At 38.5% G+C, this 25,507-nt stretch overlaps 1 protein-coding gene across 1 annotated transcript in view; it reads left to right on the plus strand.

Annotated features, from left to right (window-relative positions):
* IMPG2 (interphotoreceptor matrix proteoglycan 2) overlaps positions 1–25,507 on the plus strand; it is a 70,709-nt gene that overhangs the window by 36,905 nt on the left and 8,297 nt on the right. The window contains exons 9-14 of the mRNA XM_059922196.1: positions 1,070–1,090; positions 8,261–8,505; positions 9,995–10,080; positions 19,488–19,791; positions 20,913–22,207; positions 22,827–23,046. Coding sequence (XP_059778179.1) covers positions 1,070–1,090; positions 8,261–8,505; positions 9,995–10,080; positions 19,488–19,791; positions 20,913–22,207; positions 22,827–23,046 — 2,171 coding nt within the window. The remainder of the gene's footprint in view (positions 1–1,069; positions 1,091–8,260; positions 8,506–9,994; positions 10,081–19,487; positions 19,792–20,912; positions 22,208–22,826; positions 23,047–25,507) is intronic.

The raw sequence follows: 25,507 nt of genomic DNA on the forward strand, positions 1-25,507 counted from the left end.
ACTGTTATCCTCCTTTTTTTCTGATAAGGAAACCAGAGCACAGGGAATTTAAGTATTTTATCTAAGGACACTCGGCTAATTATTGGCGCAGGGGCCGGGGCAAGCATGGTAAATTGACCCTCCACCTACTCTCACACCATGACCTGTCTCCCAGTTCAGCCTTAGCCCTTTGCACAGGATACTTGCCTCCAGCTGTGACTAAAGCTCACATGAGAGCCTGAGAAGGCGAGGCTTTTGAAGTCCTCTCTCATTTGGCCGCACTTGAAAGGCAACTTGGCCTTTGGGATCAACTTGCCTAGGTTTAAATCCTGCCTTTGGCACTGCTGGCTGGCTGGTTTTGGATAAATTAACAAGCCTTAACTTCTCCTTTGTATAAAAAAGATAATTTATACAATTTATATTAATCCTGCTTTATTAAAAAATACTTTTAAAATGCTTTGGATAAATTATTTAGTTGTTTTGTTTCTCAGTTTCTTTACCTGTAATATGGGGATGTTCATGGTCCTTAATAAGTTTTCATGAGGATTAAATGAATTAATTTTTGTAAAATGCATAGCACATGGGAAGTTCTACATTAAATAAATATTAAATAAATAAATAAATATTAAAGGCTATGCAATATCCTATAAGTTAGTCAGTCCTGACCTTTCCCAACCCCTTAGAACCTTACTATATACCATCTGATTTTCTTTTATTCATTTTAATACCACATAACACATTGTATCCCCCCAAAAGTATTCCCAATTTTGTTAGTGCGAACAGCTGGAGTTCTCTGCTGATCTACTGAAAAAGAGTTTATTTATAAAGAGATAACCATATATTAATTGTTTAAAAGTATTTTTAACAAGTTTGAAGACAGTAAAGACTATCGATTTTAAAATAGGATACTTTCTCCACCTTTGCTATCTTCCTTCAATGTATAGGAATTTGTCGTTATCTAGTATATACAAGCATTTTCATTTAAAGAAACATTTCAGAGGAAATACATTAAGAACTTATACTTTGATGAATTATATGATAATTATAACGCTCTTAAACTCTGCTTAACACTTTCCATTTTTGTTTTCAGGTCCCCTAAGGAAAATGGCAGGTAGAGTAACTTTTGGCACTTTCTATACTGTCCACCTAATGAGGAGGTAGTTCAGAAAATATGGTAGCCCGAGGTCCAAGGGAGCGTGGCTTAATTCTTTTATTACTTCCAATATCACTGTTCATCTCCTTACAGATGAGTTGGCCAACATTTTTTTAAGAGTCAGATAGTAAATATTTCAAACTTTTTCGCACTATACAGCCTCTGTCGCATCTACTCACCTCTGTCATCACTATCAGATGAAAGTAGATGTAAGCAATATATTGAAAATGAATGAACGTGGCTGTGTTCCAATAAAACTTATTCATGGACCCTGAAATGTCAATTTCATGTGATCTTCACGTCACAACATATTGTTATTTTGATTTTTTTCAACCATTTAAAATATAAAATCCATTAACTCATGGACATGGGCTGGATTTAGCTCACAGGCTGTAGTTTACAGACTTCTGTCATAGGCTGCTGACGACAAGTACTTTTATTTTATTTATTTATTTATTTATTTTTAAATTTATTTTTATTTATTTATGGCTGTGTTGGGTCTTCGTTTCTGTGCGAGGGCTTTCTCTAGTTGTGGCAAGCGGGGGCCACTCTTCATCGCGGTGCGCGGGCCTCTCACTATCGCGGCCTCTCTTGTTGCGGAGCACAGGCTCCAGACGCGCAGGCTCAGTAGTTGTGGCTCACGGGCCCAGTTGCTCTGCGGCATGTGGGATCTTCCCAGACCAGGGCTCGAACCCGTGTCCCCTGCATTGGCAGGCGGATTCTCAACCACTGCGCCACCAGGGAAGCCCACAAGTACTTTTATTTTTCAATCTATTTTTATTTATTTATTTTTAGTTTTAAATTAAAAAAAATTTTTTGAGGTATAGTTGATTCACAATTTTATATAGGTTTCAGGTGTACAACATAGTGATTCACAATTTTTAAAGGTTATACTCCATTTATAGTTATTAGAAAATATTGGCTATATTCCCTGTGCTGTACAATATAGCCTGTGACAAATACTTTAAAATATTGAGTTATACTTAGTTTAAAATTGTAATTAAAAACTGACATTAATGAAAACACTTTCAAGTATACTATTGTCATTGAATAATACAATCAAGTGTCATTTTAAGTGGTAAATGAAAGGGAGAAAGCTGATCTCTATCATAGTTCATTTGCGAAAACAGCTGCTCTCTGGAACTTCTTAGAAGCATAATATAAAAGCATAGTCGATCCCCCTTGTGAAGGTTGCTTGCCATTTTATCTTTGAACTCAAGTTTATTTAAAATTTACTTTCTCTTGAAAGATTGATAACCATAATATAGAAAACATGAAGCAAATTCATAAGCTAAGTACAGAGATGTTTAGAGATACGGTAATATTTCTTCACTGTAATTTCTTTTTAGAATATTTTTATTTTTTTATTGAAGTATAGTTGATTTACAGTATTATATTAGTTTCAGGTGTAGAACATAGTGACTCAGTATTTTTATAGATTATATTCCATTTAAAGTTATTATGAAATATTAGCTATATTCCCTGTGCTGTATAATATATCCTTGTAGCTTATTTATTTTATACATAGTAGTTTGTATTTCTTAATCCTCTACCCCTATCTTGCCCCTCCTCCCTTTCCTCATCCCACTGGTAACTACTAGTTTGTTCTCTATATCTGTGAGTCTGTTTCTGTTTTGTTATATTCATTCGATTATTTTATTTTTTAGATTCCACATATAAATGATAACATAGAGTATTTATCTTTCTCTGTCTGACTTATTTCACTAAATGTAATACACTCCAGGTCAATCCATGTCATTATGCCTTCATTTATATAAGATATAAATATAATATCTTATATTTGAAAAGGGCTTTCTGACTTCCTCATTTTCATTTATATTATTTTAGCAAATATTCACTAAGTGTCTGCTAATTGGGCAAACCTTGTGTCTGCAAAAATGAATAACTGTTGGTCTCCATCATCTAGGAACACACAGTCTAATTAAAAGTGCTTTCAGAGATATGTCAAAGTACGGGTTCTTTTGTTTTTTCATTTTATTTTCTTATATCCCTGTAAGATAGTGAAAATGAGAATATTCATTCTCCTTTTGGAGGTGAGGAAATTTTGCCTTAGAGAGGCAAACTGATTTGCCATAACTTACGTGACTAGAAGGTATCAGATATTTTGCCCAGAGTAATCAGGATTTGGGTTTCTGTACTCTTAGTATATGCAGACTGCTCTGTGTGTTTATATTATAGGTATATGTGTTGATGGTCAATATTCAACCAAAAGACCTGATTGTTTAATTGGTGCCCTCTTGGGGAGATTAGAATGTTAAAACAACCCGAATTCTGATGTTAATCCTGTGATCAAAGAATGGTATTCAGTTGCTGAGTGCTAAGTTCTCTATAGGGACACAGACAACAATTCAATATGAAACCATTAGATTTTATGATAGAATTGTTAACCTAAGTATAGTTTCCAAAATTGTTCAGTATTGTCAGATATTAAGCAGTTGGTGGAGTTTATTCATAACTTTCTGGTATACTTTTATTTTGAGCTGTGTGTGAATGAATGTGTGGCACAGAAATAGTCTATTTATATAATATGTAACACCCCTCTCTCTCTCCATAAGCATTTATATACACATGAAATTTTCTATTTGCTTTGTACCTCTTTCAAGATGCACACATTATTTTAAGTTAGTAGGACCCATTTGAAGTGAATCAACAAAATATCTGCCTGGTATACACACTTACTCCAGGCCTTGTAAGTATGCACTTCTTCCTAAGAGAAGTGTGAGAGAAGAAGGGATGTCTGAGTTTCTCTGAAATATCTTTAGTTTGATCAGTTGTCACGAGATGTGATATCATTATTTTTTCTATTTACAACCTGCACACGTCAAACAGCCAATCAGGGCATTAGAGGTGAGGAATAAGGGTAAATTTCACCTCCACATGATTGATGTCTCTGGAAATAGCAGTCAGACAGAGAAACTTTCCTCTATATAGCAGTTGTTTTAGTTTAGAAGATGAAAGGTGATGCTATGGTGATGGTTGGTTAACTTGGAGTTGCTGAGTGCAGAGAGCCAGCACAGCTTTCTTCAGTCAGATAATGTTTTGTCACCAGTGTGCATTCTGCGTCTTATGTACTTCCTTTTTCTCTTGGCTTTCTTTTATTCTGTTCCTCATCCTGAGATGTCTCTGTACTCCATTTACCATGCCAGAACTAAGTCTGTTCTGGGTCATGCTGAAGTTCTCGGATCTGAGAATAGATGGTTTTCTGATACCTCAAGCATTACTTTGAGTTCACTTTCCAGGACAAAAACTTGGTAATAAGTTGCAGTATCTCTGTGAGGCATTTTATCTTCTTTAAAGAATTTATCCTTACTAGACAAGGTAGATGATATTAGAAGTGTTATTTTTAGAAGTCCAAGGGAAACATTGGGAGACAAATTATATTTTGCCAGTAAAGAGTAAGGCTAGTGATCTAACCCAGACAGCCTGATTTGCACAGATTTCTTGATCCTGGAACATTTCTCTTGGTCTTCTCCCTATGCTATTTAAAAGTCATGCAAAGCACATGGTAGGCTCTCAGTAAAGGCTTGACTCTCCTTGTCTGATTTTCTTTGTAGCCCGGGAAGCAACTCAAGTGCTAACTGGCACAGCCTTTTCTTCTTCTCCATTTTTTCCCTTATCACAGCTTCCTTAGAGCCTTAGAGTCTTAGAGCCATATTAACATGTTAATAGGTTGGGCACAGATCCCAAGGAGAAGCTCACCTTTCTGGAGATGTAGGCATGGTCCATCCCACAGAGCTTGGGAAGAGCCTGCACATCCTCACAGAGTTGGGTTCCGGCTGTGAAGCAGTGTCCCTAAAATCATTACCCAGAAGACACAAATGTATGAGGATAATATGAGTGCTCTTCAGGGTGAAAAATTACTCTTTCATATTTAGAGACTTAAAAACCCTTCAGATTAAGTCAGGAGTATCACATACTGTCATTCAAGTGGCACAAATTCAATGGTCTTATCTGCCTGCGTTACTGAATAAAATTGACCATTTGTTTTTTCATTATTTTCAAAAGTATTTAGTGAACTGCTATGAGCCAGGCATTGTGTCCTAAATGCTTGGGACACATGTGGTGTGGTAAGTTCTGACCAGTAAGTGTCCCTCATACTATTTTATTTCACATTGGGGCCATCATTTGGTTATTTTAGCATGTTTTACTGAATTTATTTCTTTACAAAAGGAGATCAGGAATTACTCATGAATCAACATATTCTGATATGAAAAATTAAGGGTTTGAGGGAATTTACAGATGACAAGCAGATGTCTCGCCACTTAGTAGGGCATCCGGGTGTCAAAATGCTCAATTACCACTCTAAAGCTCCCTAAACCACCCTGTTGGAAGTGGTAGCTTATCAGATCTGTGAGGAAAACCTTACTGACCTTAGAGTGGGACAGGAACATCATATCGTGCCTGGCTGCTTCTGTGGCAGGTGAGGGGTAACACCTTCATGGCTTCCCCTGTAGGCCCTGGACAAGACCAGAACTGCCAGTGTTCCCAGGAAGGAGAGGTCTCTTGAGACCAATTTATGCTTACCAAACCACAAAATACAATGCCGATTGATCTATTTAAAGCAAGAAATATATCTGCCAACTGACTAATTATTGCATTGGCTTAGCTCATGCATTCTTTCCCCATAGGACAATCTGTAGGGAATTATAATCAAAAGTTCCTTTTGCAAGCTTGAGATCAGAGAAAGGAAGTTGGCTGATCCTAATGGCCAGTATCAAAGTCATGCTAGCCTGTTGTAGCTGTCTCCAATCTAGGGATCTGTGTTACAAGGAAGCCACAATACACTGATCAGAAACTTTTCACTAATGGTAGCATAAATTAGTTGACTAACCCTTTTTCTAGACTCTGTGAGACACTTCTCATTATCCTGACACTTTTTTTTGAGATATATGAATACCTTAATTAGGCTGCAGTTTCCTCTTTATATTCAGGCAGGTATAGATTTCTGTTAATTTGATAGGCACTTAATGCCAGGTACCAAGCCAAACACTGGAGACAGAAACTCAAGGAGAGACTGCAAGGCAGTCTCTATAAATAGAATCTTTTTACAAAACAGCAAAGGCTATAATCAAGGAATATGTAAGTGAGCTCAGAGGAGGAAGTGCTTAATTTATTTGAGTGCTTTGCTTTGGGCATCATTTTGCTCCTATAGAATGTCTGAAGGTGGCAGATTATTCCCATTGCACATCTGCCTTCAGTGGTTTATCTTTGGGAGGGTGGTATTCTCCTTTCCTCTGGAGGGATCTTGGTGTGGCTTGCTGGGTACTGCCTCTGATGGCTGTGTCTCCTAGACTGGCTGGAAGCCAGAATGATGAGTAGAGCAAAGCCATTCTCATAATGACTTTTTTCTGGTAATAGTTTAATTAAAGTTACTGAGAGTGTGGCAAAGTAGTTCAGAATACAGGTGCTGGAGTCAGGTAGATCCGTGTTTGAATCTTGACTCTATCTATCCCTTATATATGGTGAAATTTTAGGCAAGTCTTTTAACTTCTTTAAAGCTCGGTTTCTGTCTTTTTTTTTTTTTAAAGAAAGAAGGTTGTTCTCTTCCACTTTATTTTTATTATTAGTATTTTTTAAATTAATTAATTAATTTTTGGCTGTGTTGGGTCTTTGTTTCTGTGCGAGGGCTTTCTCTAGTTGTGCCAAGCGGGGGCCACTCTTCATCGCGGTGCGCGGGCCTCTCACTATCGCGGCCTCTCGTTGTGGAGCACAGGCTCCAAACGCGCAGGCTCAGTAGTTGTGGCTCACGGGCCTAGTTGCTCCGCGGCATGTGGGATCCTCCCAGACCAGGGCTCGAACCTGTGTCCCCTGCATTGGCAGGCAGATTCTCAACCACTGCGCCACCAGGGAAGCCCAAAGCTCGGTTTCTTAATAATAATCTGAAGGTAATAAAACCTTCATAAGGTTATTGTGAATATTAAATGAGATAAAGCCTGTGAAATAGCTGTCACATTGTAAGCACTTACAAAAATGTTAGTTTTTAGCTGTTAGATAAATCTGAGTTAGTCTAGAAGGAGTAATTCTATTGGCTTAAAAATTTATATTCTGATGTTTCTTCAAAATGACTATTTAAGAAAATATCAAATGACATATCATCTCCTACTAATTATTTTCACTTTATCCTTTATTCCAAGAAATCTTCTCTTTGTTTGCTTGTGGAAAGATAGTGAAAAGGCCCCATTCCCAGACAAAGTTATTTCTTAGCACTTGTCAAACTTTTATTCAGCGCATTAAGGAGGGAACCAGCAGAAAAATGAGAGCTAGTTTCTAGAGCATTTGAAAGAAGTATATATAGTTAATTGGGAAAGGATTGTTAAGTTAGATACAACATTGCTAAATGCCCTACAGGTTAGTAAAATCATAAACTTTGGAGTTCTCGTTCCTATCAGGCCAAAAAACCCATCACATCTTAGTAGTTTATTTTTACAATTCACTATTAAACTTTATAGGACTGTAAATTGTCTGTGCTATAAAACAAAAGTATGTCTCCTGAGAGACTTAGATAACTGTCATATTAGAAAATATTCTAGCATGATATTTTAAAAAACTCACATCATCAATTTGCTTTATCTCCAAATATTTCGTATTTTCCTTTCACAATAGGCAACTATGTTTTAGTTCATAGTTATTAAGCTTCTTCATTGCTTCACTCTGCATTGTGGAGTACATAATTCATCCAGCAACAGTAATAAAGAGATATGAGAGGATTTCCCATTGTTGAGTAGAGTTAGAGGGTTTTGTTTTGTTTTATTTTTTTAAATCAGGTAGGAAAAAGGCTAATAGGGAAAGAAGGAAGCAGGCTGATAGGGAAAAGGAGCAGTTGGCTTTGAAGGGGTGAGAACATGGGGGAAGAATACGCTCAGGTATTGTGCAGGGTTGACTCTGCGGCCTCCTTAGACCCCTTTCCATGTTCTTAGATCTATTACCCTCTGTTCTCTGGGAAGAAGGGGATGGCTAAAGGTTGCCCAGAGTCTTCAGAGAATGGTGATGGAATCCATGCTTTTTGAGACTCTCCCTCTAGGTCTAATGTTTGTTCTTGGTGGGTTCAAAGCTCCTTTCTTTGTGTTTCCTTGGCAGGACCTAATCTGTTTCTCTTTTCATCCATAGTGGCATAGATGTTCACTACGCAGTTACCTTCAATGGTGAGGCCATCAGCAATACCACCTGGGACCTAATTAGCCTTCACTCCAACAAGGTGGAGAACCATGGTCTGGTGGAATTGGATGATAAGCCCACTGCTGTTTATACAATTAGTAACTTCAGAGATTATATTGCTGAGACACTGCACCAGAAGTTTTTGCTGGGGACCTCCTCTTTGAATCTGGATCCTGACTCCCTTCAGCTTATTGATGGTAAGTTGGATAACCATTAAGTCCTTGTAAAGTTTTAGTTTCTTTTCCAGTATATTCTGGGAAAACTAATTTCCAAAAATATATATGGTTCTGGCACTCTCTAGACTGCATGAGACAGAAGCCATCCTGATATGAATGGCTCTTTAGCCATGCAGATAATTTGGGTAGATCAGTCAGGGGTTCCTGGTGGAAGAATGGCATGAGGATTAAGATATGCCATAGGCAAAATGAGGTTGTTTAGGAAACTAAATCCATAAACAGCATAGTGAGGTCTTCCTTTTATGTGGAGCCTGGCGTGGAGCTACTTCCTAGAAGGTGTCCTAAAAAAGAGGTCAACAATTCTCTCAGAATTTCCAAGCAAGTTTAACAAAAGCTTTAGGATATCCAGTACAAACTAATTCAGGTGCTTTGACCTTTCAGTAGATGTATGTTTCAATTGCTCAGAATTTTATTCCTAAAATCCATTTCTGTTTGTTATGCCAGCTTCAGAGTTCTGAATGGCTGCAGCTTTCTAGGTGACTCAATCGTCTTAAAAGATATGTTCATCTTTGATCTCATGCTGCTTGTTTTCCATAGAAGACAAGATAACTGAATACACAGTTGAAAAAGAATTTTGGAAAATACTTATATTTTCCAAAAATAGGGTCTTTGACTTCTGTTTGATCCCTTTATGTCAGTGAACAGGTGAATAAAGAGAGATTCTGCTTCTATTTTTGGTGTAGGCACCAGATCACCTTTCTGACAATCCTTTCTTTTTAGCTTTTATTGATTCCTTCTCTCCTCCAGGCAAAATCATTTTCTTTTTTGTCTGTGTTCACATACATTATATAAATGTCCCTTGTATTGTTTTATAATATGTATTTATCTGTGACATAGGGAACACTTCCACAAAAGAAACTTGGCTTTATTAATGTTTATAGCCTCAATCTCATCAAAGTCCATGGTAACTAGCAAGGATTCAGTAAATCTTATTGAATTAAATTATACAATCTACTCTGTTAACTTTATGGCTTAGTATTGGTATAGTGATAAACTCTCTGGTGTCTTACCCCATTTTTCAAAGGCACTTTCTGCCGAAAAGGAAATAGTTTTGCACAGTTTTCTCTATTTTTAGCATCAACTAAATGAGTTGGAATTTCAGTTCAACTTTCTTATTAAAATGAAAAAAAAATCGGTTTTAGAGCAACTACTTCATAGGAATCTTGAAAAGAGTAAAAAATTGCTTGAGAAAGGAAAGAAAATAATATAGGAGTGTCCTAAATGTAATGATGGGGAGAATATTTATTTTATGTTGGAGTCTTATAGTTTAGATTGTGCTAATATAAGTAAAATATTTGAATAAAGTATCAAGCATTTTCTAAGTGACTCCCCATCTGTTCTACCCAAATGTAAGCTATAAAAAGGAAAAACTTGGTTTTTAGTTGTCCCTGAACCTCAAATACAATTGTGTCTCAACTAAAAATGTTCTTTAATGTTACTCTTTCTTCAGTGAGAGGAGTTTTACTTCCCCAAAGTGAAGACCATGTTTGGAACACCCAAAGTTCAAGTCTTCAGGAAACCTTACCATCTATTCTGGTAAGTATGTTTCTGTGTTTTACTCCAAGAACCAGGCCCTCAAGCTTTTCTTCTTTGTACACTTACCTGCTTACTTTGGCATCATGACTTTCCCAAGCTGTTCCTATTACACATATTCTCTTACATCATCCTTGGGACATTATTCATAGTTGTCAGCTCATGGGACCCAAGTATTGGTTCAGATAATTCAAGCCTTCCGCAGTGGTTAAATGAAGTCCACACATTTGACATTGCCAAAGTCCACACATGGTAGAAAGCTTATTTATGGTTCATACTTGCTTGGTGATAATTAAGCTATAAGTGCCCACTGAGTTGTTCTCTAAAAGTTACCCAGAAATAGTTTTTATAGCCAAGATTATAAATTTGATGTACATAGATACAGAGTATACATTTTTGTTCCAAGGATTGTATTAAAGAAAATGTTTAGACTCCAAAGCATATTGAACAGTGTGTGTATGGAAAGGAGAGAAGGCAGAGTAGAAATATTGGCTAGTTGACAGGGATGGTATATCAGGCCTGCACTTTTTTTTTTCATATTTAAGTGCATTTATTTCCAATGTTATTTATCCTTACATGTGTGTTTTTTTAAATTGCACTTTGAAGTTGTAGAATTTCTTTTTTTTTTTTTAACTGGCTTACAGTTGCTTTACAATGTTGTGTTAGTTTCTGCTGTACAGCAAAGTGAATCAGCCACACGTATACGTATATCCTCTCTTCCTTGGATTTCCTTCCCATTTAGTCACCACAGAGCAGTGAGTAGAGTTTCCTGTGCTATACAGTCTGTTCTCATTAGTTATCTATTTTATACATAGTAGTGTATATATGTCAACCCCAATCTATCCCACCCCCACCTTCCAATCAGGCCTCCTTTTAACCTGGGCAGAAAGCATTCCCATTTGCACAGAAACAGCATGGAATGAACTTTCCTATTTGTTCTTACCACTTAACTCCCCTGGACACTCTTCTGCCCCCTTCAAACCTCCACTTGCCACGTCATCTACAGGGAGGCATCCAGTAGAAAAGAAAGTGGCTTCCTCAAGTGCAGGTAAAACAACAACCACAACACCTGTAGAGACTAAGCTGTCTACAACACGACTACACGATCTTTTATTATCACATGGTCACAGAATGGAGATTCCCTTCTTCTTCATTCCCTGCTCCTTCCACCCTCTTGAGACTTCTTTTCTGTCTCATATGGCAAAGAAGAAATTAATGTTAATTAATTTCAAATACTTGTTTCCTGGCTTTAATCCAGCAATTGAAATTTAGAAAATCTGCCCCAAATTGGCTTAACCAATATATACAGCCATTACTTCTGCTCAGGTATAGAGCAACTCAGTTTTGAAATGTGGAGTCACTGGAAATACTCTTTTTCACCAAGTTCCATGTTGGAGAAAAAAGGTTAGAGGGGGATTGACATCAGAGATTACATTCATTTGGTGTTTGTTTATTCATTCACTTACTAATTCAAGTATATTTATTTTGTGCTTTTCATGTGCCAAGTGCTGGGGAAACTAAGATGAATAAGGTGTGGCCTTGCCTACAAGAAATTTCCAGTCTGGTGGTTGTAGACAGACTTCTACACAAATAAAGTAGTGCTGTCATAGGAGTTCATCCAAGGTGCGGTGGCAGGGAGTGGTGATCCACTGCGAACATGGCACATTCCGTTCCTTCTAATCCCATTCTACTCAGGGCTTCTGTAACCACAGATCTGTGATGATATCTTAGAACGATGTAAAGACAGGGATTTCTGCATAAGCCAGGGGTTGCAAACTGGAGACCAGCTGACTGGATCCAGCTATAGGCATGTGCTTTGGGGCCAATTTTTATTTATTTATTTTATTTTTATTTTTTTATATTTTTATATTTTTATAAATTTATTTATTTATTTTTGGCTGTGTTGGGTCTTTGTTGCTGTGCACAGGCTTTCTCTAGTTGCGGTGAGCGGGGGCTACTCTTTGTTGCAGTGCACAGGCTTCTCGTCGCGGTGGCTTCTCTTGTTGCGGAGCACGGGCTCTAGGCATGCGGACTTCAGTAGTTGTGGCTCGTGGGCTCAGTAGTTGTGGCTCACGGGCTTCAGTAGTTGTGGCGCATGGGCTCTAAAGCACAGGCTCAGTAGTTATGGCACATGGGCTTAGTTGCTCTGTGGCATGTGGGATCTTCCCGGACCAGGGCCCGAACCGGTGTCCCCTGCATTGGCAGGCAGATTCTTAACCACTGCGCCACCAGGGAAGCCCCCAAATTTTTTAAAAAGCCAATATTTAAAAGTAAGGAGATTTTTGCATAAAAATGCAGATTTCCAACTTCTTTTGAAAACCGGAAGATCTGATATCATTAGGTTTACATTTCCTGTTGCAGAAAGTGGCTAGAGCTTGGCTGAAAGAAGCCACCCCTTTAATTATGGCAAACACTGACTACCAGGACTCATTTGTTCATTTATGTTGCCTCTTCTGTGGTCCTATTTGCATTTAAGCCAACTCCTTAGTTTTTCAATTTGAGGAGACATTGCAATGTTAATGGGTGATAAAAAAACATGAAAGAAAAGAATGATTAATTAGAGGTGTCTGATTATTGCTTCTCCTCCTCCCCCTCCTCCCCCTTCTCTCCCTTCTCCCCCTTCTCCCACTCCTCCCTCTCTATTCTTTAATAGAAATGAGATTTTTTTTTAATCAGATTTTATTTTTAGAAATTATTTTAGAGGTAAGAATGTTGGGATATTGAATTTGACACCTTTTGGCCTCCTGGTTTGGAAAATCACTTGTTGCACAGTATGCTTCCTATACCACTTAGCAAGCTTTTCAATTGGCATTAGCAGAAGTGAAACTGGCCAATATAATATTGAACCTGTTAATATACTACATTGAACTAAAAGAAGAATTCATGAGTTGAATTTGTTACTATGGGAACATCTATTCATATAAAAATAAATAAAGTGCTATTCCTGGCATGTATGTGTTCATCTTTCAGAATATATGAGAGAGCTTCATTGCCCTGCCCTTTTTTTTTACTGGGTACTTGTTTGGAATAGATGGTCTTCCTTCTTTATTTAAAAAGTCAAGTTGTTTACTTTCACATTTTATGTTGTTTACTTGTGGCTTAATTTTAATTAAAGATATTGTGTATTGTTTTAACTTTTATGAACTGAAAAGGAGTTTAGTTTATAGGTATATGAAATCATGTATATTACTTGAGGATTTCCTTTTCATTGAGGATTCAGCTGCTTTCCTAATGTGTGTCAGATCATAGGCTCTGTCTGATAAAACTCAGTTTCTTAAGTATAGGTCGAAGAGCTTAGCTGTCTCTCTTAGAATTTCGAAAAAATGCACACTTAGAATTTACAAGGATGTAAATATGCCTGACTCAGCTGGAAGCACAGGTGGCTTTAACACATCTCTATAAGTGGTTTTAGGTAATTCAGAGGAAAACAAGTGAATTCCCTGGTATGGTATGACTCTCATCATCGTACCAACATTATTGAGGGACAGAACTTAGTATTGAGTATTGAGTAAATGGCCTTCTTACTTTTCACTGAATACATATATAGTTTTAGATAATAGAAAAAAAATGAGAAAGAAAGAAACTTTTCCTCATATACAAACAGCCTCCATATTCAACATAGCAGACGTTTAAATATTAGAAAATGGTTTTTCCTCCTTTCTCTCCTTTGTGTTCACCTGGGTCTTTTAGATTTGTGCATATATGCTAACCTGAATGAGTATAGACTGCCAAGTCTGCTAGCTCCGGTTTCTCCTCCGGAAATCCTTTTGCCCTCTGGGTTTACACACTTGTATGTATTCCACAATGAAGAGTCTGGTGTAGTGAGTGAAGCATGGGGACCGAACTCTAGAAACTCAGAATCTGGTTCTGACTTTTTTTTCTCTATTTTTTGTGACTGTGGACATTTCACTTCTATGAACCTCAGTTCCTTATTTTTAATAGGCAAGTTTGGACTAAATGATTCTTAAGAGTCTTTCTAGTTATAAAATTTGATAGTTTTGTTACATTCAAGCATATATGCATGCTCAACCCCACTTCCTAACATAAGATTTTTATAAACCAAAGGATGGCCTTATAAAGCACTGAGCCTTTGGCAAAACAAAAGCTTCTATTTGTTTTACTTCTACATTCTGGACTTCAGTTTGTTGTCTTTTCATTTATCTGGAATTGAGCTGTTGCTCTCTCCATCTGGTCAATTCTTTTTATTCCCCCTAGCTTTATTGAGATATAATTGACATCCAACACTGTATAAATTTAAGGTGTGTAGTATGATGATTTGATACACATATATTGTGAAGTACTTATCACAATAGAGTTAGTTAACACCTCCGTAACTTCACATAATTACCTTTTTTTTTTTTTTTTTGGTGGTAAGAACATTTAAGATTTACTCTTTAGACAAATTTCAAGTTTATAACACAGTACTGTTAACTATAGCCACCACATTGTACATTAGCTACCCAGAACTCATTCAGCTTATGACTGCAAGTTTGTACTCTTTAACTGACATCTCTCCATCTCCCCATCCCCAGACCCTGGAAAACACCGTTCTACAGTTGTTTTTATGAATTTGGCTTTCTCAGATTCTACATATAAGTGATATCATACAGTATTCTTCTGACTTATTTCACTTAGCATAATGCCCTCAAGGTCCATCCATGTTGTCACGAATGGCAGGATTTCTTTCTCTCTCATGGCTGAATAATATTCCATTGTATATATGTAACACATCTTTTTTATCCATTCATCCGTCGATGGACACTTAGGTTGTTTCCATATCTTGACTATTGTGACTAATGCTGCAGTGAACATGGGAATACTATAGATATCTCTTTGACACACTGATTTAATTTCCTTTAGCCATATACCCAGAAGTGGGATTGCTGGATCACATGGTAGTCCTATTTTTAATTTTATGAGGAAAAATTTTTTTTTCCACACACCGTTGCCAGCACTTTTGTCTTTTTGACAGTAGCCATTCTAACAGGTGTGAGGTGATATTTCATTGTGGTTTTGATTTGCATTTCCCTGATGATAGTGATGTTGAATATCTTTTCATGTAGCTATTGGCCATTTGAATATTTTCTTTGTTTTTCTCAGACCTCCTATGGATACACCTTCTCCACACTTCTTGCTGCCTGTTGTGGCAGAATTCTTAAGCTTGTATGCCTTCTCTTGATCCTGCAGTGCACCAGGCTAAGTACTGACAGCTTTCCTTTTGCTTTCCCAAAGGAAGTGCAAAAGCTTAACTTTGTCGTCTCTCCCTGGCCTATAGATAGATTCAGGCTGGCTTTTTGGGCCTGCTCGCTAGCTGTCTGCCAAAGTTAGCTCTCCCTGCCATGGGGAGTGCATACGAGGAGCTGGCCTTGGGGTGGAGGAGGTGCCTATGGGAGTGAGGTGCCCATGGGCCAGTTGAGGGGGATCCATGGGCAAGGTGTCTTGGCAACTCGTGGTCAAGCCTCCTGGTGGAGTCAGTCATGCAGTTAGTAGGATCTGCATCCCTGTGATATGTTCAGAGTCCTGGCTGCCGTTCTTTCAGCCACTTCCCATCTCCTGGTCGTGCAGCTTACAAGTCAGTTCTCTGGATAGAGTGAGAGAGAAACAGACCTCTTTAGCAAGGTCCTGCACAGCTGGGGAGGCCAGAGACTCACTCACATGCTCTCACTTTCCACTGTGCAGAAATCATGTACAGAGAGGGTTTCTCTTGGCCCTGAGCTGTGCTGCCTTGAGGGAGGGATGAGGTGGGTAAAGTGAAACTGTTCCTCTTACACTCGCCAGTGTGTCTAAAGTTGGACTTTTTTGCTCAAATGGTGTGTTTGGAGCTTCTCTGTTGCACTCCTGGACTTCCACAAAGGCTCTGTCATTCATGGGTGGTTGTCTAAGTCATTGTTCTCCAGGGGCTCCCAGACTGTGTCCAAGAGGGGCTGGAGCCAGTTCACAGGCCACCTCAGGGTCCACAGCCAGGACTGAGGTCTGTATGCTTCTTACCCAATGCATGGGTGGGCTAGACTCCTTCTGGGTCCCTTGGTGTATGATGCTGGATCCCACAGCTCCCACAAAGGCACTTTTGTCCATGGAGGATGCCAAATTGTTACTGTTGAAGGGGGAATACGAGCGGGAGATATCTTACTCAGCTGACATCACTCTGGCCCATTCTTGAGGACCCAGAAAGTTTTAGACCCTCTAGTCAGAAACGTAAGGCAACTTTGTGTGTCTGTTTGGTGCTAGGTTATATAGGAGCACTGTGTACACAGGTCAGTGATTGCAAGCTGCCTTCACTACATAGAGTTATATAAGGTTAACTTCGCTCCTTGTGATGATGTACTCTTAAAATATTAAAATTTACTAAAAAAATGCCAGAAATCTTTCCCCTGATTAGATCATCTTTTTGGCATTACTCATGAATCAAGTCTTGACATCCTCATGTTCACTTCTGACGAGAGAATTCCCAAGAGGTAATTTCTTATCCTGAAATGGTTCTTTTTTTTTTTTTTAATAGATCATTTGCAGTTACATCCAGTCTTTTGAGGATGGTCTTCCTCTTTCTTTGACATATATCTTGCTTTTCTCTATATATTTCATTTCATCAGACTCCGGTCACAGACTCCAGTCTAGTGCTCAGATGTGTCTTCTTCTATTCCATTTTTTGACCAAAGTCACACTGGCAAAAATATTCACTAGTACTGCACCATCCACTTTTCATTACTTCCCTCTTAACTGTCTAGATTCTTTATTTCTAATCAAATTTAGCAGAATGATACCATTTTTGGTCCATGTTGTTGTTATTTTAATTGATTCTCATTCTTCCTTTTCTGGCCATTTGTATTTCATTACAAATTAGGTAATCATCTTTTGACAGAAGTGATTCAAACTTTTATTGATTTTAAAAATACATTGCACTACAAAACATGGCACGGCCAGGGTTTCAATAGTAACAGAACCACCTGTTCTGTTAAGGGGTTAAGGGAGTGAAAAAGGGATCTTGAAGTATGCTGAGACTAATAACAGTGAGAAGCCATTCCCATCCATTGGATTATAGGGCAAGGGGAGGAAATGCAGTTACCAGAGCCCAGTGAGAGCTGAAGTTGCAATTGTAGAGGGACACAGCTACGTCTGCAGTATTGAGGCTTGGAGGGAACTGGGAAGAAATACCCGAACCTCTCACTCTTCCTGTCCTTTGATCTTCTGCTTCTAAAAGTGTACACTCAGACAGAAGACAGCTCATGAGGGAGCAGGGTGATGAAATTATCAGGGAAGAGAAGGAGATAGGGTGGTGGCAGATGAAAATAGCCAGCAGGATGGCCCACTTAAAATAGGACCTAATTAAAAGAGCATGAACAAGGTAGGAAGTGTTGGTGTCACTGAGTTCCACAAAAGAAAATTAGTTACTTAGTGCTTTTAGTTTAGAAATAGTAGATGAAACTGAGAGTATCTCCATATATATGCAGTGGTCTACTGTGCATTTGTCACTAGAAGAGGGGATAAATTGGGTCATGCTCAGTGACTTCTTGCCTCATGTTCCCTCCCTTGTGACTGGGGGAGTGTGCTGTCTAAGGCTTCCTCACATGGACCCTTGATGGAGAGACAAGGGGAAGTGTGTAGGCAAAGCATGAAAGACTAATTAGGTCATGACATTGGGTTGAGTCCCTCTGTAGGCTAGTAGGTTGTTTTATTTCCTGGCCGTGGACTGAAGTGTAGTTAGCCACCTTAAAATTGTGTGCTTTTGTTTAAAAATCACATTCGGCTTGAGAGTATATGCCAGTGAAAATTCACTACCCTTGGCAGGAATCTCCTGGAAGAGCAGGGAGAGGATTCTATTCAGTTTCTTAGTTTTCATGGGCTTCATTTTGTTTATAGCTATTCCATGAATTCTAGTCTTCAGGCAGGTTTATGCCTGTGGAAAATTTCTTAAAGGTTCCAGGTGATGAGAAATATAATGATTTAACAACTAAAGAAGTATTTTAGAAACCCAGGCTGGAATAATACAACCAGCACATGATCAAGCTGCATCCTCCACTGAGGAGCTTTTAAAAGTACCATGTCTAGGTCCTACCCTCAGACCAGTTAAGTTAGAATCTCTGGGGTGTGGGGTGTGGGCATTGGTGTCTTTAAAAAGCTTACATATGATTTTTTAAAAAATTTATTTATTTACTTTTTTTTTTTTTGGCTGCGTTGGGTCTTCATTGCTGTACGCAGGCTTTCTCTAGTTGCGGCGAGCGGGGGCTACTCTTCGTTGCGGTGCGCGGGCTTCTCATTGTGGTGGCTTCTCTTGTTGCAGAGCACAGGCTCTAGGCGTGTGGGCTTCAGTAGTTGCAGCACGTGGGCTCAGTAGTTGTGCCTCACGGGCTCTAGAGTGCAGGCTCAGTAGTTGTGGCCCACGGGCTTAGTTGCTCCGCGGCATGTGGGATCTTCCCGGACCAGGGCTCGAGCCTGTGTCCCCTGCATTGGCAGGTGGGTTCTTAACCACTGCACCACCAAGGAAGTCCTTGCATGTGATTTTGATGCTATTTAGAGTAGAGAATGATTGATCTTTTCTATTTTCCTTTTTCAGTTTTTATCTAGGAAATATTTTGTGAATTCCTTCTATGCATATGACACTTCTTATTTTTTGTTATTCAGCATAGATTGGAATATATAAACTCCTATCCAGTGTTATGGCTGTTTTACCAATTAACATCATTAAACTTTTTTACATGGACTAACTTTCACAGGATTAAGTAATTAGTATGTTCAATGGTTGTGTTTCTGTCTACTTTTCTATTCCTGAAGCTAAACTTTAAGATACTATTAGTACTACATTAGTAAAAAGTCACTGGAAAGAGAAAATTTTATTTTGTAAGTGTGATACCAATTCACAGATGTTCCTGTTTGCTCGAGGTAAGAGACCACATTTTGATGTGTTGCCATTTCTTATCAAAATAAAAGACCTTAATTTAATACCTTTCAGAGTGATGAATAAAATTACTGATTGTTCTTTCTGCTGTGGGCAACGTGCTTAGGTCTTTGACAACAAATTACAGATATTAGTAACATCTATGTATTTAAAGTATTTAAGCTAATAAGACAGAGGGAAAGGAACCATCTAAAGCAAGGCAAACAATATTTTCTCTCACAAACTCACTTTGTTTGGGATCTTTTAAATATATTATCTCATCTATTCCCACTTTCCAGGTGAGATTCAAGTGATACATGATTTTTCTCTAGATTTTCCAACTAGTAAGTGGTTGAATTAGGATTTAATTATGGATCTGTTTGATTCTAGAGCCCATACTCCCCTTCCCTCCCCCAATATTACATTGCCTTTTTGTCCCTAGAAAATCCAGGAATGTAGATAGATAGATGGTATTTAAAATTATTTTTATGTGTTTCTTTTATCTATGATATGATTTAGCCTCTTTTTGCCCCTCCAGGATAATACCCCTCAAGCTGAATGGCCCTCAGCAGATGAATTCACCACGAGCAGTATTTCACCACTTGATTTCAGCTCTGGTCCTCCTTCAACCACTGGCAGGGAACTCTGGTCAGAAGGCCCTTTGGGTGATTTAGTGTCTGCACCCAAATTAGCTTTTCCCTCGAAGATGAGCCTCAGTTCTTCCCCAGAGGTTTTAGAGGTTAGCAGCTTGACTCTTCATTCTGTCACCCCAGCAGTGCTTCAGACTGGCTTGCCTGTGGCTTCTGAAGAAAGGACTTCTGGGTCTCACTCATTAGAAGATGGTAAGGAATTCTAATGACTTTTTGTACTTCTTCATTGTATCAGATGACAAAGGTTTTGAAGAGAGCGAGAGACTAGGGTTAGGAGAAAAGCATGGCAGCATTCATTAGGAGGAAATGTCTTGGGAAAGTTGTGTGAGAAAGGGAACAATCAGCTTTAATTGGTTGGAAGGGAGAGTCCAAATAGGTAAATAATTAGAAATGAACTTGTGGGCTGGGATGGGATCACCTAATAGATATTTTGAAGGTCCTGTTAAAGAGTTTATAATTTAATTATATTACTATTTAAGAACTACTCTACTTACTTGAATATTTGAGTGATAAACTAACAGCCTCAAAGAAGATTATTCCAGTATCTTTTAATAGGATTAATTGGGGGCCAGTAGAGATTTTTAGCTTGCATTAGGCTTGAGAAGGGGAAAACCTGAACTAGGGCAGCTACAGCAGAGATTAAGAAATGAAAGTCAAGTAGCTGATTTAGCTGTTGTGGGATGTGACTCAGGGATGGAGTGTATGTGAAAGAGGAAGATGAACAAAGATATAAGTAATGAGTCTAGGATTTTGAACATTGGGTGAACCTGAAGGCTGATGGATAATAAACATAACAAGGGGGAGTTCCCTGGTGGTCTAGTGGTTACGATTCAGCACTTTCACTGCTGTGGCCTGGGTTCAATCCCTGGTCGGGGAACTGAGATCCCACAAGCTGCACGGCGCTGCCAAAAATAAAAAAAAATAAAATAAACATAACAAGAAGATGGGAATTCCTTGGGAATTTTCCTAGGGAATTCTCTTCTTAAGTTTTTACTAGATTCACTCTTTGTTGTCAGTGTGGCTACCAGCAGTTCTTTATTTTCAGGGAGTAAAAATGTGTTTTGAATTTTTGAATTTTTTCAGTACCTGATGTCTTGTTATCCTCAGTTAAGGCAGTTATAATCATGAGTGACTGTACCATATGACAAAAACATAGTCATACCTTCTTGTTGTTTGCTGGATTTGGCAAAGTAAAAGTCAGCAACTGTCTGTTGTAATCTAATGGGGAAAAATGGGTAGCTGGTTTTATTAGGAGGACTGGGAATATATTTTGGCATCTATGTAGATTAATTAATGGAAGACTCTATTTTTAGGATTAACTAAAGTTAAAGGGTCAGAAGATTTTCTTTCTATTGATCCACTGCCTTCAAGCCCATTTAGTCATCCTGTGCCAAAAGAAATAATACCATCCATGGAAGACTCTGGGGTGTCTTTGACATCCTCACCATATCCGGTCTCTGTCACATTCGATATTCTTGCTAAAGAAGTAACACCTTTTGGCATGGACTCTTTGGCCTCCAAAGTCAAAGGCCAATTAGAAGTGAGCACTTGGATGCCAGACACATCTATGGAGAAAGAGTTCATATTTGAGAGTGGTTTAGGTTCAGGGTCTGGGCAAAAGGTAGGTCTGATTACTTGGCCATGGAGCAAGACTTCATTAGAGAAGAGCACTGAACCATTTTCCAAGTCATGGCTTGAAGTTGAGGATTCAGAGGATTTACTTTTGCCAACTGAGGATATAGATGAGAAACTAGTTATAGATGACAGAATAGATTCCATAGATCAAAGTACTGAGCATTCAAAATATGGGCATTTTGATAGATCCAGAAGCTTTGCAGAGGATGAGACCCTTGGTGGACCTACTGTGTCCATCTTTGCAGAGACTACAACTCAATCTGCATCTCCAGTTCTATCCAAGCACACATCAGAAGTACCTGACATTGACTATTACTCAATTACCAAATCACCTCCTCTACTGACATCTGCAGCAATCTCTGCTTCTACTGATAAACCAGTTCAAGAAGAACCCTTTCTAAAGGAGGAGGAACAAACTACAGAGTCATCCAACCGTGAATGGTTTGACAGCAAGATTTCAGTAGTGAAGCCGGATGTGCAACCTTTGTGGACCATATTGCCAGAATCAGATGTAGTTTGGGCAAGAACTTCTTCCCTAGGGAAACTGTCCAGAGACACATTGGCAAGTACACCACAGAGTACTGACAAGCTCTGGTTGAAAGCTTCCATGACACAGTCTACCAAATTGCCTTCAACCACAAGTTCCACCCTGCTGGAAGATGAAGTCATTATGGGCGTACAGGATATTTCATTAGAATTGGACCAGATAGGCACAGATTACTATCATCCTGAGCTAATCCCAGAGGAAAATGGCAAGGTTGGTGGTTATGTGGAAATGTCTACAAGTATTCACTCCACAGAGATGGCTATTGTGGCTCAGCCAACAAAAAGCGATGACTTGAGTCATACCCAAGCCGCAGGAGCTTTGGTGGTTTTCTTCAGCCTCAGAGTGACTAACATGATGTTTTCAGAAGATCTGTTTAATAAAAACTCTTTGGAGTATAAAGCCCTGGAGCAAAGATTCTTAGAACTGGTAAGCATAAGAAGTGAAATACGGGCATTAGTGAATAATCGTGTATGAACCACCCCTCTTTCCCCCCAGAGCATAAGATCTGAGCCAAGGAAAGTGTGGTCTGCTATGGATTTTCATTTCCTATCATCTACAAATACTGTAATGGCCTAGGGTTCATAGGAAAATAATGAGACAGGTGGATACAACAAAACGGAAAACACAAAATGGTATGAGCCACACTTGGATATTGTATTCTTGGATATTGTAACTTAGATACTGGATATTGTATTCTATAATTTCTGGGACTGATACAAGTTTGAGATTTATATTCACATTTTATTGTGAGACCAGTGCTTTGTGGGTACCTGTAATGCCTTCACTGTCACGATCCTTTAGTGAAACAGAGAGAATAAACTCTCTGATGTCTAAAACTGTCTGTGAGTTCCATGGGGTTCTTAAATAACACTGAAACCTCATGACTCATAAATAATTCACAATTCATACTTTTGTTGATGAACAGTTTAAATAACATAAATAGAATACAATTTGGAAAAGTGGAGGGGTTCATCTTTGTTTTCAGTATGTATTGAACAAAATGCAAAACTTTGTCAATAAACTGACCAATTTTTGTGTATTGTAGCTGGTTCCCTATCTCCAGTCAAATCTCACTGGGTTCCAGAATTTAGAAATCCTGAACTTCAGAAATGGCAGTATTGTGGTGAACAGCCGAATGAAGTTCGCCAAGTCTGTCCCTCCTAATGTCACCAATGCTGTATACGTGATTCTGGAAGACTTTTGCACCACTGCTTACCAAACCATGAACTTGGCTATTGATAAATACTCCCTCGATGTGGAATCAGGTAATGATATTAAACACTATGGTGGTTTCTTAGTGGAACCTGGTTATTATTCTTGTGTATTTTCTTCTACACTGAGTCAAGATGAATTCGATACTTAATAGGTAAAAGAGTACTATGTCTGACAAATTTTCCACATCTTGATAATTAGTAAAATATCTCTTCCAAGGATGTCAATATCATTCTCTTCTCAAAAGGATTGTCCACACTTGCTGTCTTTACATGTTTACCTCCCATTTCCTTTTCCACCTGCTCTATCTGGCTCTCTATTTTACTTATCCATGGATCTGTTCTTATTACATCTCTACGTTGCCAAGCCCAATAGCTTTGGCCTTTCTTGCCTTCTATGTTATTTTCCTATGTTGTTTTATCAATTTCCATTATTGTAAGCCTAATATAAATGTCAATAACTCTCTACATTTTTATATGCAGATCAGACTTATCTTCTGAGCTCCAGAATCAATATGTAACTATGTACTTGATTATCTCAACTTGGATATATTCTATGTATATCAAGCTTATACTAAACCCTTAGGCTAAGACTGAGCCCTTGTTTTCCATATCTCTGTACCTTCCAACTAAATCTACCTCTCTCAGCTTTACTGTCTTGATAAATGGAAGCTGTATCCACTCAGCTACTGAAGCCAGAAACCTGGAAAGTCATTCTGATATCTCAGTTTCCATCACCCCTAACTTTCAGTCACTCACCAAACTTACATTGATTCTGAATTCTAAATATATCTCAAATCTATGTGTTTTTCTCTGTCTTCACTTCCCCTACTTTAGGCCAAGCCATCATCATCTCTCATTTGGACCAGTTTCTACACTACCTCTCTTTTTCCCTCACTCCCATACCCTCCCATTCATTCTCCAGACAGTAGCCAGGGTGCTCTTTCTAAATAATCAGATTATTTCACTTTTCTGCTTGAAATACTTTCAATGGCTGCCTGGTTCAGTAGCCCCAGGCCTGGTGCCTATCTTCTTCCCCAGTATCGTCCAATGAAACTAACTTCTTTCCTCACTATGTTCTAGTCAAACTAGCTCATTTTTGGTTCCTTAGATTTCCAAAACTTTTCTTGACTTGAAGCCTTTTGCACATACTGTCTTCTTTGCCTGAATCTCTTTCCCCTCTTGGCTGACTTCTGCTTACCCTTTATGCCTCAGTTCAAATGTCTCTTCCTCAGGACTTTCACTGATTCACCCATAATCTAGGTTGGTTCTTTTCCCTCTGTAGAGTTTATAACTATTGTAATCATGGTAACTTATGCACATACTTGCTAAATAGCTATTTTGCCCAGTTGAACTATCCACAAGGACTGAGACTTTGTCTGTTTTATTAACCACTTGGTAGCCAAAACCTCGCACTTTGTCTTGCATGTAGAATGTACTCAAAAATACTGTGAATGAATGAAATGAACCATTGTTTTTATTTGGAAGACTTGGATGCAGATGGTACTGCTGCATCCTCAAACCTTTGTTCTTTTTTACCTTCTATATACCGGAGGACAGTGGTTTTGAGTAGGAGTAAGGTGGAATGTCTGGGTTTGTATTTCTCCAGTGCTTTTCACTCTCACACTTGTTTGGAAGTCAGCCCTATTCTTTAACCGGGAAAGAAGCAAACATTCTTTCCTTTGAAATCCTTGAAGGACCGTTATTCACTGAAAGTGAGGAAGATGATTTAGCTAATCCCCCTATAGCCAAATCTCTTGCCACTTGAGTTCTTTAAGGACATTTGCACATTCTTTGCCATGTGGTGTAGTGGAAGAAGCAATTAATTATAATTTGGAAGGCCTGGTTTCTTGCCTCTGCTCTGCCATTTATCATTTGTGTGATGCTAGGTGAGCTGTTTTATCTCTGAGCCTTACGCCCTCATATAGCACATGGGGATAATGTTACCTGGCCTATGTATTTCATGGGGCTATTCTAAGGATTAAACAAATAGCATGTATAAAAACATTTGACTAGCCATACAAATGCAAGCAGTGATGATCATAAAACTTTTGCAAAAGTCTACCCACTTCTTTTTAAAGGGAAGTACATAAATAAGTGCATTTACCTCAGTTTTGTATGTAACTCACATGTCAGCTGTATGCCAAGTCATCCAGATTTATAGGGTCACCTTGTTCCTTAATATTCAAATGAATTTGCATTAGTCCCTCCCATGTACAGTGTGAAACCTGCATCCATGGCCCTCAACCCCTAATATCTCTAGGAATTATCAAGGAACTTAACTGTCTCTTAATCATCTCCAGCTCTGATTTCCTCCTGCTCAATTTCCAATCTCACATTTGTCTTGACCCTTGTGGTTGTTCTTTATGTTAATCCAGCACAGATCATGGTCCCATGTTTTTACTTTCCCAAAGTACCTCTAACACAAGGCAGTTGATTCCATCAGATATTTGTTGGTGATATGAGGACGATGGAGGGATTTTTATTGTAGCGCAGGAGATGGGTTAAAAATATT

The sequence above is a fragment of the Balaenoptera ricei genome, chromosome 4 (assembly GCF_028023285.1).
Source record: "Balaenoptera ricei isolate mBalRic1 chromosome 4, mBalRic1.hap2, whole genome shotgun sequence".
NCBI classification, from domain to species: Eukaryota; Metazoa; Chordata; class Mammalia; order Artiodactyla; family Balaenopteridae; genus Balaenoptera; species Balaenoptera ricei.